This window comes from Fukomys damarensis, unplaced genomic scaffold (genome assembly GCF_012274545.1).
Source record: "Fukomys damarensis isolate Sample0158 unplaced genomic scaffold, DMR_v1.0_HiC HiC_scaffold_12, whole genome shotgun sequence".
NCBI lineage: Eukaryota > Metazoa > Chordata > Mammalia > Rodentia > Bathyergidae > Fukomys > Fukomys damarensis.
The window spans coordinates 29730276-29744264 of NW_022900924.1; the positions used below are offsets into that span (position 1 = coordinate 29730276).

Genomic DNA, 13989 nt, shown 5'->3' on the forward strand with positions numbered 1-13989 from the left:
TTTTTTTTTTTTTTTTTTTTTTTTTTTCCGCTTCAGGGCTTACTTTGCTTGCTGGAAGCTGACTTTGCCTGTCTGTGCTTTAGGTCTAAAATGCTATGGAAGGAGAAGCCCTCAGCAAATCACTGACAGGAATTAGTGTATAAATTCAAAGGTGCCCTCTTGCTTGTGGAGAAACAGTCATCGATGATGATGACTGGCTGGGAAATGCTTCTTTTTTATTATTAGTAGTGCATGTTTTCAGTGCATGCAGTTTACAGTCTTGTTGTGGAGTGGATACATTTACAGAAGGAGACTAGGGGATAGATCTATGGCAAGTGCCAAGAGGTCCAGGAGAGTGGGAGTGATACATCCTTTATTGGTTACTCTCCTGCCTCATTTTATCACTTACTGATCAGTGTTTTATGTACTTCCTAAGAAAACTTGTCCGAAATCTTGGATTGGGAGAATGCATTTAATATGATTGCTTATCCACATAGGTGTAGAATAAGTGATTTTTGAATGGATGCGTGGGTGGTAGATGAGTGGATACATGAAAAGGAGGTTGCAAAATTGAAGTCAAGGTAGAATGATGTACAACATTTCAAACTATTGCCTAAAAATAAAGGGCTGTAAGTGCATTCCAATTGAGGTTACTTAGTTCATGAAAGTCATGTAAAGCCATATAACAGTGTTGGTGTGGTGATTTATAGAAATGTAATACAGAATTTTTAAAAGCTAAGAATTTTTAAATTTTTGATAATTTTATAGATAACATAGCTTCAGCAGAGTTATTATATTTATTGTTTAACAGAGTATTTACAATGTGAAAGCGTACTGTGCAAACTCAGAAATAAAGCCTGGTATAAATTTTGTTCAGTGAAGGTGGGGTTAACAGTCTAAACAAGAGCGTTTTAGAAATATATCTAGAAGGGAAAATTGGGTTGTAAGTGAAATCAGATAATGATTTGGAGTTACAGAAAGGAGTGATAACAAAAAGACACTGTAGTGCTGGAGGCTGATGTAACTGACACATGTAGCATAGGGAGAACTATTGTATTGGTCATTTGTCAGCATAAGGATGAGGACGAGGACTATGATGATGACAATGATGACGTCCTGGATAAGTTCACAGAGACTGTTAGGAAGAACTGGCAAGTGCTCCTGAATCCAAGATCTGTCCTACTTGTAGCATATTGTGAAGATGGCTACTAAACCACAGTGTGAGCTGCCTGGTAGCAGGAATCAAATCAAATGCTAGATTTACAAAGCTCACTGTCTAAAGTTTGAATCCATTTTTTTGTTTTCACAGTGGGTCAGTGGATGGCTTGTAAGTAACTTGGAATGCAGGAGAAGTCTAAGCAGTAGGCTAAACTTGCTGTAATCATTAATATTACTTGCCAAAGCAAAGTGATGTGAACTAGTAAATCATTGATCTCTGAATAAAGCATTCATTGAATTATGAAATGAGTATAAATATTAACTCTACCACTCTAGGCTATCAATATAATCTAGCTCTACATTTTTATTATTTTATTTTATTTTATTTTACAGTACTGGGGATTGACTTTAAGGCCTCACACATGCTAGGCAAGTTCTCTACCACTCATATACATCTGCAACCCTAGCTTGAAACATTTAAAATCAAAGATAATGTATCTAAAGTTCTGTAAATCTTCTTAAATTTTGTATAAGGGAATATGAGTATAATGTTACAGGTGAAAAAATACTTGTGTTTTCACAAGTCTTTCATGAAAAATTCAGCAAGATGGAACAATGTTCAGAAATAATTTCTGGGAAAAGTTTAACTTCTTTTAATGAATAGGTTAGCTTTTTCTTTATGAAGATTGAGAAACCTGACATTTTTTTAGAATTTTGATTACTAGAAAGCTCAAAATTAATATGTGGCACATTTTTTTCTACCTGTGAGGGAAATTATGACTTATATATCCAACTTTTTACTTTTTCCTGCTCTTTAAATTCTATTCTGGTCTTGAATTATTAAAAAAACTTTAATTGACATGTTATAATTACACGTACTTTATGGGGCTTTGATTTTTATATTGTATTTTTCTGTTTTCACTTTATGTATTTTTTTAAGACATCACAAACTTCTTTTGGAAAATGGAGAAATAAATGCTTCATGCTCATATACAAAGCATACATATATATATTCATAGCATTACCGGTTCTTTTTTGTTCAAGGCCAAATGTTTGTGAAGAACAGAAGCTGACTGTGGTAGGAATCCTACAGCCCTGTGTCCAGGCCTTCACACACATGGTCAAGCTTTGGAAACAAGGCTGTACCCACCTGGATGGTGTGCGGGTTATGAAAGAAGGTAAGGACGATTTCTGTTATTTCCTTATGATATTTCAAAATCAAAAGCAGAAGCAAAAGCCTCACCTACTCCAAAATATTTCTTCTAGTAAAATTTAAGTATTAATTACCAATTTAAGAAAAGGAACATAAGGAATGCTCATTAGGAATTTCAGTATTATATTTTTTTTTCCTTCAGAGATAGAAAGTATGAATATTTCCCTTTAGGCCACATTTATTTGTGAAGTATTTTTGGTTAGATGCTACTAATTTTATCTTATGACATGATACACTATTGAATCTGAAGATCAAAAAGCTAAAGGAAGCAAGGAATATTATATTGGTTTGCTATATTTAGCACAACTTGAATCCTGGGATCTACAGTTGTGAACATCTGACCTGCCCCTAGTGCTCTGCTAACACTTTGAAACCTAGAGCTTCTTTACCTTTGTTATGGCCTTTGAATAAGGATTAACTTGGCAGGCCAGAAGAGGAGCGAAAAAGCAAGGATCCCCACAATGCTTTCTAGTAAGACAAGGCTTCATGCAGACTTATTTTTCAAAAATTTAAAATAGTTTTACAAAATATCTAAGAACTTCTTGATACAAATAGTTGGTGAAAGATTGAGTTTTATGTAAATACATCAACTGGATCTGAATTCAGGAAACAACTTTAAAATGGTGTGGTTTAAGGTTAGCAAAGAATTTATTATTATTACTATTGCTCATGGAAAGTTGGGAATATTTATAAATAGTTGAGATTGCCATTGTATAGAAATATCAGAATATTTATTATATAGTAATAAGTAAAATGCTATAAGAATTATTTATAATTGTGGATATTTGCATATACGTTGTGTTTGGGTGGTCACCCTTCAGATGAATAGATTTTTTTTCTTTTTTTGTGTGCAAACTCAAGACATTTAAAAGATATTTAAATTAGAAAATTTTCCCTTGCTCTCATTAGCTGTGTGGGCTTAGAAAAAATTACTACATTTCTCAGTGCCCTAGTTTGTAAATTTAGAAAAATAAGGCCAGGAATAAATAGATATTAATTGTTGAACTGAAAATATATTTAACACATGTGCATCATGCTTGTTACATGGTAACATGTATTATGTGTTTGATAGTGTGATGTTGCAGCAGGAAAATTTATTTTAAAATAGATTTGAATGGGATCTATACTTACAGGTTTTTGAAATGTTTTTTTATTTAGATTTTCTGTTCTATTCCTATGAAGTTTAATTATTGTCAATATTAGCCTCAACCAAAGAAAGAAAGTTATCTTCCATATAGATTTTCAGAATTGGGGAAAAAACAAGTATGTGCAATAAAGCAGGTTTTATATTTTTATTCTCAACTTTTACGTGTTCCACTTATGACATTTAGTTTGAAATAGTTCCAACATTGAAGGATGTTTGGCATCTTTGTGAAACATTCTTTTTTCTGTGTAAAAAATATATAAACATACTTACAGGTTGGAGAGATACAAACAATAGTAGGTTACATTTCAAGATGGTGAATAATTAAATGTTATAAAGAATCGTCCAGCCAATAAGTGCTATTTTTGAGAGAATAAACATTGACATGGTGGGAAAAGAGAAATTGAAGGAAGTGTAAATTGAAAATTCCCATGAATATGTAGTGAGGTTTGTGAGGATGAGAAACAAATGTTAGTAGTTTGGAACTAAAGGTTACATATCTCATTGATGTGACAGGAAGGGTATTGATCTATTTAGAGATGTCTGTTGATACAAGGACAGCAAGATAGTCCAGTGTTTTTAACTTTGATTCACGATTTCCTCCCTGATGAGCCTTTAAAACCTTTCCTCCATAATTGTCCCATTCCCTGTGAAATTTTGGCGCTGTGTGTATACTTTGTGTTTATACTGTGCTCTTCCACAGTCACCCACAATTGAATTAGTTAGTTCATTCCCCTTCAAGACTCAATGTCGCGCCCTCGTGGACGACATGATTGAGATTTCATGCTGTAATGCGATTAATGTGTGAGGAGCATTCAGTGTCAAACTGAAAAGCATATACATTATCATCCCTCAGAATTTCCTTATTCTGTTTATGATTTTGGATTTTATTTTCAGTAGGTTCAGTGATACTTAAAGCATTCTATATTATAACCATGGGGTCTTTCTTAATTCTCATTAATCTATACATTAACAAAGCTTGATTGCATATGTAATGAGATATGTGTGTGTGTAATATAATATATACAAATTATATCCACACATATATAAATTCACAAGTACATCCCTCTATCTATTGATCAATCAATCCATGGCAGGGTATGTGGAGAAATGTGCTGATTTGAAATGATCCAGACTCCTGCGTTTGTTAGGACCTGGTACTACACTGTACAGATAGGTGTGCAGCACTGAGGAGCAGACAGTTCACAGGTGCTGCCCAGGGTGGAGAAGATGGGATGATGAACGAGACTGCCTACACTATAAATTATAATTCTTCCATCTAACTCTGTCAATGGAAGGAAAGGTTTTTGCTTTGTTTTGGGCTTCCATCATGTCATGCTTGTCAAGCTTTCACCATCTTTAGCAGCACCACATATTCAGAGCATCACTTTGGACTGAATATTCACAGATGACATGTGCAAAATGCACAGAAGTCTTTCTGGTAAGCATTTCTGATGATAGGCCGTGACTCAGGATCCATGAAAGGATCCCTTTATATTCTGTCTCTTTATTTAAAAGACAGTTGATTTAAAGCCAGGCAGGTTGTATCTTGACTTCCACCTCTGTTATGTTTGCCCCTTTCTCATATCATCAAATTTGTAATCCACAGTTGATTCAAAAGTCCGGAGGGAAATCACTGTACTAAATCTAAATGGGATTTCTCAACTTGTGCTTGTCATGATTAATTGCAGAACTGTGGCGGCAGTTTACTTTTTAAGATGAGGCGTGCAGTCTTTTTTTAAACCTCTTATGAGGGTATTTCAGAACCTTTGGAGTGTGTTTGACAGCACTCAAGTGGCAGACAAATTCATTCATGCCAGGAGAAATGGTTCCGCTTAGCAACTCCTTTACCTATATTATGTGTTTATGTTTATTGCGAAGTCCCTTAAAATGCTTCAGTGTGTTGCAATCGATGTGGCACCACAGCACAACCATTCATCTCTCCTGCTATTCTGTACCTCAGGAAGTTTGTCGGCAGCCTATTTCCTTCCCCAGTGTGCATTCTACTCTTGAAATATTTTAGTGAGGTTGCTGCAGGCTTCCATATTAAGCGGGCTTAGTGTTGAGTGGTGCACTGGGGGTCACTGTGTATTTCTAAGAAGTGCTAGGCCACTGCAGCTCGCTGATTTATGATCAGTGGAAAGATCTGTCCACGATACCAGCTCAACGGTGTTATAAACCCCTAAAATTGAGAACTGAGATGATGAACTGGTTTTGTATGACACCTGTCATAGTCTTTTGCCTCTAGGTAAGTATTGTATTTTTGTTTCATTTTTGGATTTTGGCCACTTTATCATCTTACCTATGCAGGTTCTCTCCCTCTCTCTCTCTCTCTCTCTCTCTCTCTCTCTCTCTCTCTCTCTCTCTCTTTTTCCTTCCTTTCTTTTTTAGTTTTTATTGGTAAATGTTTGCAGTGCACAATGTGGAATTGATCCATGTACATAACACATCTTAATTTATTTTAATGTCCACTTACCATTTGCAAAAGATCTACTTCCCTATTTTTTTTGTTACCTTTTACTTTGCTTCTTAATTTTTTTATATTTTAGGCTTTTCATGTAAGAGAAACCGTACGATATTTAATATTTGGGTATCTTACTTATTTCACTTAATATTATTGTCTCAAGGTGCATCCATTTTCCTAAAAGTAACTCAAGTTCATCCTTCCTTACAATAAATTGTGCATAAATAACACATTTTCCTTATCCATTTATCTGCTGATAGACATATAGGCCACTCCCAAGACTTAGTTCTTTTGCTGCTATAAACATGGGTATGTATGTTTGTTTGTAATATGATGTCTTTAACTCTTTTGGGAATAGCTGCATCAAATGGAATTTCTAGTTTTAGATTTTAAAGAATCTCCATTCTGATTTCCATAGTGGTTGTATCACTGTACATTCCTACTATTGTAGAAAGGTTCATTTTCCCTCACAGCCTAGCCAGCATTTATTATTTAATTCTTGATGGCAGGCATCCTTTTTGAAGGTGAAATCTCAGTATGTTTTACATTTACATGTCTCTAATTGCCAGTGATGCTGGACACCTTTTCATGTATTCATCGACCATTGTACTTCTGAGAAGTGTCCGTTCATTTCAGTTGTTCAGTTTTTGACTGAGCCTTTGTTTGAGAGATAAGATTGTTTTGAGTTCTTTGTATATTCTAGATATTCATTCTCTGTCCAAGGTATGTATAACCATGTAGTTTTTTTGAGTAGTACTCCTCAAATTTTAATGTGAATAGACATCATCTGGTATGTTGTTAAAATAGGGATTAGTATTCTGAGGTGGGTCTGAGATTCTGCTTTTATACACACATACGCTGTTACACAGAATTATGTAAGGCCTTGGAGAGTAAGGCCTTGACTTGTAATAACAACACTCTTGTCCGGTAGAAGTTTCTGGATTCTGTTGTATTAGCAGCATGGTGATTTTCTTTCTCTCAGCTCCATTCTCTCACTTTCCATGCTCACCTTCGTAAAGCTGTCTTTGCTGTGGGGATTCATTTCAACAAAAGGAAATGCTCAGATGGCGAGGCTCCGCTATGCCAGTACTCACAGGGATTCCACGGACCCGCTGTCAATATGGTGAATCACAAATGAGATCCTTCTGCTATGATTTGGAGCTGATTTTTGGGATCAGCCAATCTTGTTGATGAAGACAAATGGCAGAATTATCCCTTTGGTAATTGGCAGCCATTTAAAATAAGTCACTAAGCAGAAACCTACAATCTGTAGTGTAATCAACCTCACAAAATATGCTTTGTAGTTTAGTTTTAATTATTCACTAGAAGAGCTTAAAGGGTAACAGTAAGTTCAAAGTAGTCAGTTTGTAAAGGAAATAGCAGCTTAATAAGAAAACCTATTCTGACCTCAGCTGATAAATCATTCATGGAGCCATGGTTTGAAATTACTGGTACAGTATTCTTCTGTGAGATCTCTGTGTTTTATGAATGAACAAAGTAGAACTAACATGCTGTCTTCATGATGTAATGTTTACTGATTTCATGCTCTTTATGTTTTAAAAATACAGAAAATAAAAAACTCCAAACTTGCACACTTCTCACCATTTTATCATTTGCCGTCCCGGTTTTCGTGGTTGGAAGATACTGTCAATTTTGGATATGTACCTCTAAACTCGCTCTTGTGTGGGAAGTTTTCAGATGGTCTATGATTTATCCTTTTCTGCATCTGCCATGAGACATGGTGATTCCAAAGGATTTGTTCTGACTTAATCATCTGATTTAGTCTCAAGAGATTGTGGGTTCATCTGCATTTGTCTCTTAAGAGCTGGAAAAAGAAAACAAAATCTAGGTTAAGGAAGTTGAAGAAATAGATGTAAACAGCTAACCAAATATTTTATTGTCTCTATAGACATGTTTGTCTTCTGGTCACTAATACTTGGATCTTCATAAGTGAAATTGGAAAGATGCTGAGAGCTCATCATTCTCGCCCACTCGTCTTTTCCACCCTTGGTCTAGTCTTAACGTTTCTCATGGGTTGTCTCCAAGCAGCTTTTCTTGTAAATGAATTCTGACACACTATTCCAGAGTTATTTGCTTTATTTATTTATTATTTATTTATTTATTCTTGAGACAGGTCTTACTACATAGTTGAGACTGACCTGGAACTCACTATGTAGCCCAGGCTAGTCTCGAACTCACAGCGATCCTCCTGCCTCAGCCTCCCGAGTGCTGGGATTACAGGCGTGCACTACCATGCCTGGCCTATTTGCTATTTTTATTTTTATTTTTATTTTTTTTGTGGTACCGGGGATCAAACTCAGGTCCTTGCACTTGTGAGGCAGGCCACCGAACCGCTGAGCTAAATCCCCAGCCTATTTGCTATTTTTAAATAAAAATTTGAATTAAAATAAAGCTGATGTTTAACTTCAATATACCCTTTGACTGTGGAACACTGGTCTCAAAACAGAGGTCAATGAGTGTTTTGAGCTCTAGGATGTATCTTGAATTGTTCTCATGATTTTAAAGAAGTAACAGAAAACATTCATCAATCCAGGATAGCACATTATTTTTCTCTGAATAAATTAACTCAACTACATGTGCAACACTGGTTTCTTTGCCTTGATCAGTAATTGTGATGAGCGATTATACATGTCATTGGTTCATTCAGAATTTTAAAAATTAATTAATTATTATCTTATAAATGCATTTGTTTTGGTAGAGAAAATCTTGCAAAACATCAAAGTCCCAAAGGAGGAAGCTAATTAAGGAGACATGGTGATGATAATGGCATAGAAATTATACCTGGATTAATTCAATCTTTATTTCCTGCATCAGTACTTGGATATTTTGATTATTCCAACTTAACTTTTATACACCAAAATAATTAATGTGTTTTCTGAAATTTAAGCAGGTAGACATTTTATTTATTCAGAGTTTAGATTGATGAAAACACTAGTTTATTTTAATCAGGCAGAATCAGTGTGTCTTTCACAATTTTGTTTTTGCCTTTAGATTCTGACATTTTCTTCTTCCATTGTGGTATTCTTGTTCAGTTTGAAGGGAGATTGATAAAACCTGAGGGTTGTACAACATGAAGTAGTAAGAGTTCAGACACTCCTACATAGTGTTGCATTTCATTTTTCAAAATGAAATACCAAAAATTATGTAAATGTAAGATAAAATTTTGAAGCCTTTCTCAGAGGTCAAACATTTGAAAAAAAGTAGAAAAACCAATTAAGGAGATATAACATTAGCTGAGTCTTCAAAGAAAATTCAAATTCAAAATTAGCAAAGGCCCTTTTTCAAAGGAATATACTTGGTGGAACAAACAGTTTATCAGGCAGGTTGAGTATAGCCTGGTAATATTGTTTCTAATTTAACATTTGCCCAATGTCTAGATTTGAGTTCTCATGTATTAGTACATGCTCCTTGGTCTGATTCATTCATTCATTCTCTCTCACTCTCTCCATAAATTGTATATAAATCATATATGCACATGCATATTACACATACAAACATCATATAATTGTATTATATGTGGCATACATCATAACATACTTTTAATGTATTGCAAATTATATACATGGCAACATAAAAGTTAAAACAAAAAAAAGTTAATAATTTTTGAATTATACAAAGCCCAGTATATGGAATAAATAAAAGGCAACTGTACATATTGTACTGGACTGACTTCAGAAATCCATGGTAGTCAGTCTCATGGATATTTATTCATGTTCACATAATCATAAAGTTTTACATAAATAAAATTGTATCCTGAAACCTGTCTCTTCATAAAACTTCTTTTTCTTCTTCTTTTCTCTTTCTTTTCCTTCTTTCCGCTTTGCTTCCAAATTTCTCTCTCCTCCCAGTAACAACCTTTTGGGAAACCTTTGAATCTTTCTGTGAACTCATGCAGTCATATACAAAAGGCAGAATAATAGACCATGACATCAATATACACAGATTTTCAGCTACCCATTTATTGATAAATATTTATTTGTTTCTATTTTCTGATACAATAATAAATCCTGATGTCTTTAATTTTGTGGGCCATTGGACAGATTCCAATCAATGGAATTATTGGAGTCAATAAATATGCACATGTTTAATTTTAATATACTTAAATGTAAAATATTTATGCTATTTGGAAGATTTTTTGTTTATGATAGTAATGATTTATTTGCTTGGTTGAGATGGATTAAAATGTAGGTTTATCCTAATTATTTACTTAGTTTCTAACATATTAACATAATAGGGAATCCCTGCATGTCATTCAAAACTGAAAATGCGATGAATATCTCTGATCAGGGTTATTGCAAACATAGATTGCTACCGTAGGGTAAAATTGGCTATATTTTTGAGCTACATGGAAAAAAAGTCTTGAAAATAACCAGATGGCCTTTTAAAAATGGAGGAAAGACTCCAGTCCTAGAGAGAGAAGGGACATGTTAATAACTGACAGAAATGCTGAAGTTAATAATGATTCTAAAATTGCTGATCTACTTAACTCATTTGAAAAATCTGCCTCTAATAAGGAAAAATGAAGAAAATGAATTTGGACAATTAGGAAGTAATGAACAGCTTTCTAAAATAGCTATTGATTAAAGAGGAATACTTTGAAGATTTGAACACATCCAAATCAGGCTAGACAGCTGATAGTGAAATTTTCTTCTTTAAAAAGTTTATATGGTTTCAGGCAGAACAATTTATGGAGTTTTGTTAACTGATTAATATTACACATAAAGTCAACACCTGTTCTCATCACTTACTCCACCTTCCTTTTCTGTGCTCAGAAGTCAAGTTTAATGATAATGTGCTTAATGGTTGGATGCCAAGTCTCTGAACTCTTCTTGTTTCTTTTATTCAATATTTATTCATCCAGTCATCTAGTCAATTTTCTAGCTAGTAAATATTTATAAAACAGTCTCTCTGTTAGTTACTTGCAATGCCAAAACAAATAAGTTATTCTTAGTGTGGTGGGAGATAGAGACCAAGAGACCAATGAGTGTAACACAGCTCGCTAGTGCTTTGATGGAGGGTAATTATGTGCTAAAGGAAATGGAAGAGGGGTCATCTGTGTCATACCAGGAAGTGAGGGAGGGTTTCTCAACAAATTTGAAAATAGAAAATAAAAATAATTCTTAAAGATAAACTGAATAATAATTTTAAATTTTGCAGAGAGAATAGTGTATTGTCCAGAGATATGAAAGAGTTCAGCAAATTCAAAGAGTAGTAGTAGTAGTACTAGTACTAATAATACTCCTAGTCAAAGCAGTAGTTCTCTTGGCTGCAATAAAAGATGCAGGAGAGAAATAGCCAAAATGTGTGTTTTTTTTCAGGTTTACAGAGGTAGTTGCTTACATTTTTTGGTCCAGATAAACCAGCTATTTCAGAATAAGGTTCTGAATGGCTAACTGATGGGATTCTGAAAGGAGTTTCCACCCTTGAACTCAGTTCCCAGGCAGGCAGTCCTGTAGTGGTAGTGACTTGAGCATACAGTAGTGCTGGATAATATTCTACTTCCTGTGGTTATGAAAGTATCCAAATATCTCCATTATTTACATGTATAATGTGTATGTGCATTAATAATGAAGTGGCACTGCCATATTATGTGGTGACAACGAAAGTCCTTAGGAGTTCTGAGGTTGTGACTGAGTCACATCATTGACCATCTACATTATCTTTGAAAAGGCATTTTATACTCCTAGCTTCAGTAGTATCACTTATAAGAAAATAGCTTTGGTTTTACTGAAATTTTTACATATTAGGTAGTATTCTAAACATTGTAAATGTATAAATTATTACTCCTTGCTGATGTATGACATTAATATATTGCATGGCATTAATATATTGCATTAATAATTGCATGTCCCACTTTCATACACAATGAAAGCATAAAAAGTTTGCACAAGGCCAAGAAGCTAGAAAGCATGGAATCTGGCATCCATACATATATTCTGGCTCCAGAGTCTGTCAGCTTAACCTCCAAACTATGATGCCTTTATAATAATATTGAACATAACTCTATGTCTGCCTGATTGTTATTTGGGAGAGCCTTAAAAGATAACCCACATGATGTGTAAGCTGAAAGGCATTAATCAAACAATACTTCTTACTGACTACATATTATATAAGAATCATAAGGAAGAACTAAACGTGAGAGAGGAAAGACTCCTGCTGCTGCATTGCTTTCCATCCTGTGGGAAATACTGGATGTAGGGTTATAGTTGTGATGTTTGTGCCTTTGGTAAGTTCCAGTCAAGGAGTCTAGTGAGTTCTCTGCATGATCCATCTTCTATTTGAGTAGAAGATTAAGCTGAAGGATTTTCTTAAATTGACATTTTTCTAAAAATATTTGTTATTTAGGAAGTGTTATAAGTTGAATTGTGTCTCCCCAAATTCATATGTTGAAGCTATAACTCTGAGTACCTCAAACAATGATCTTAGGTGGATATAGAATTGTTACAGATATAATTAGTTAGGATGAGTAGGGTAGGGGAAAGGCGCTAAGGGAAAAGAAAAAAAAACATGAGAAAATGAAAAAGTGGAAATAAATTATTTGTAAATAGGAAAGGGAGGAAGGGGTGAAAGGAGGGCAGGGATAAGGGGAAAAAATGAGAACCAAGACCTGTCATGTAAAGGTACAAGATCCCAATGATGAATGTAACTGTACTGTATACCTAAAATGTACCAATGAGAAATGTACTCAATGAGAAAAAAAAAAAAAAAAGAAAAAAGAAAAAAGAAACAGTAGGGACTCCAAATCTGGAATGGATGATGTCATTATGACAAGGTGAATTTTGAGCTCAGTAGCATGCACACAGGTAGAAGGCCGAGATCTGAATAATGCATCTATAAGTCAAGAAATGCCAAAGATTGCCAAAAAACCACTAGAAGCTAGATGAGAGGGAGGAAGAGGTTTTCTCTCACAGCCCAAGACAAAAGCAATCTTGCTGACACTTGAACTCAAACTTTTGTCCTCCAGAACTGTGACACATCAAAAACAGTATTTGTTGCTTCATTCACTCAGCCTGTGGTACTTTGTTACAACAACACTAGCAAACTAATATAGGAAGCTTAGAAAACAGTATTTCTTTATCCACAGCTTCATTTCAGCAGTTGGCCTATTGAAACAATGAAAATAGGGAAAAAGTGGCAGGGGGTTTATAAAGAGCAAATCATGCTAAGAAAACCTGATAGCTTATTTTAATTGAATTAGAAAATTAGTCTGGGAAGGCAATTTAATTTGGAAAAAATGCAAAAATCATTAATTGCAGGCACTTAATAATCTACAGTCCTAAATGAGCTTTAGTAGAAGATATTATGAAATGAAATTGAAACTATATTGTGGGGGTAAGTTGATACACATTCTTAGCATGAGACAACAGTGTGAAAATCTAGTGTTAATAAAAATTGCATTGCTTTTTGGGCCGGGGATTTAGCTCAGCAGTTCGGTGGTCTGCCTTGCAAGAGTTCAATCTCCGGTACCAAAAAAAAAAAGATGTGTTGCTTTAGAGTTTTAAACCCTCAGCAAGGTTCTAACAAGTCTATATTATTTTTTTCCTCATTGAGTTTTTTGGTACATTTTAGGTATACAGTACAGTTGCATTCATTATTGGGATCTTGCACCTTTACATGACAGGCCTTGGTTCTCATTTTTCCCGTTGTCCCTGGCCTAGTCTATATTAATTTAACTGCATTCTGTTTGATATAATTTGACAGAGGTTATGGGAATATTGACATGTCCTATGATGAGTATGATAAAGGAGAGGATGGAGTGTTTATGAGTAAAACTGTAAATATCTGAAATCTTCCTGTGTGCCCAGAAAAAGAGCATCCTGTTATTGGGAATTCTTGCAGAATTACTCCCTTGACATCAATTTGAAAATAGTAGCATTGGAAGAATTTAGCTAACATATCCTTTTAGGTATGCTTTGCGTGGCCATTGACAACTATAGAAATAGTTTTCAAAGGACTGTATGAAAATTTGATATTTATGAATACTTTGATATTTTCAAATGTGATAATCTC

At 34.5% G+C, this 13989-nt stretch overlaps 1 protein-coding gene across 1 annotated transcript in view; it reads left to right on the top strand.

The window, feature by feature from the left end:
- LOC104850012 (EGF-like and EMI domain-containing protein 1) overlaps positions 1 to 13989 on the top strand; it is a 543433-nt gene that overhangs the window by 937 nt on the left and 528507 nt on the right. Inside the window, exons 2-3 of the mRNA XM_033762692.1 lie at positions 1051 to 1130; positions 2182 to 2315. Of these exons, the coding sequence (XP_033618583.1) occupies positions 1051 to 1130; positions 2182 to 2315 (214 nt within the window). The remainder of the gene's footprint in view (positions 1 to 1050; positions 1131 to 2181; positions 2316 to 13989) is intronic.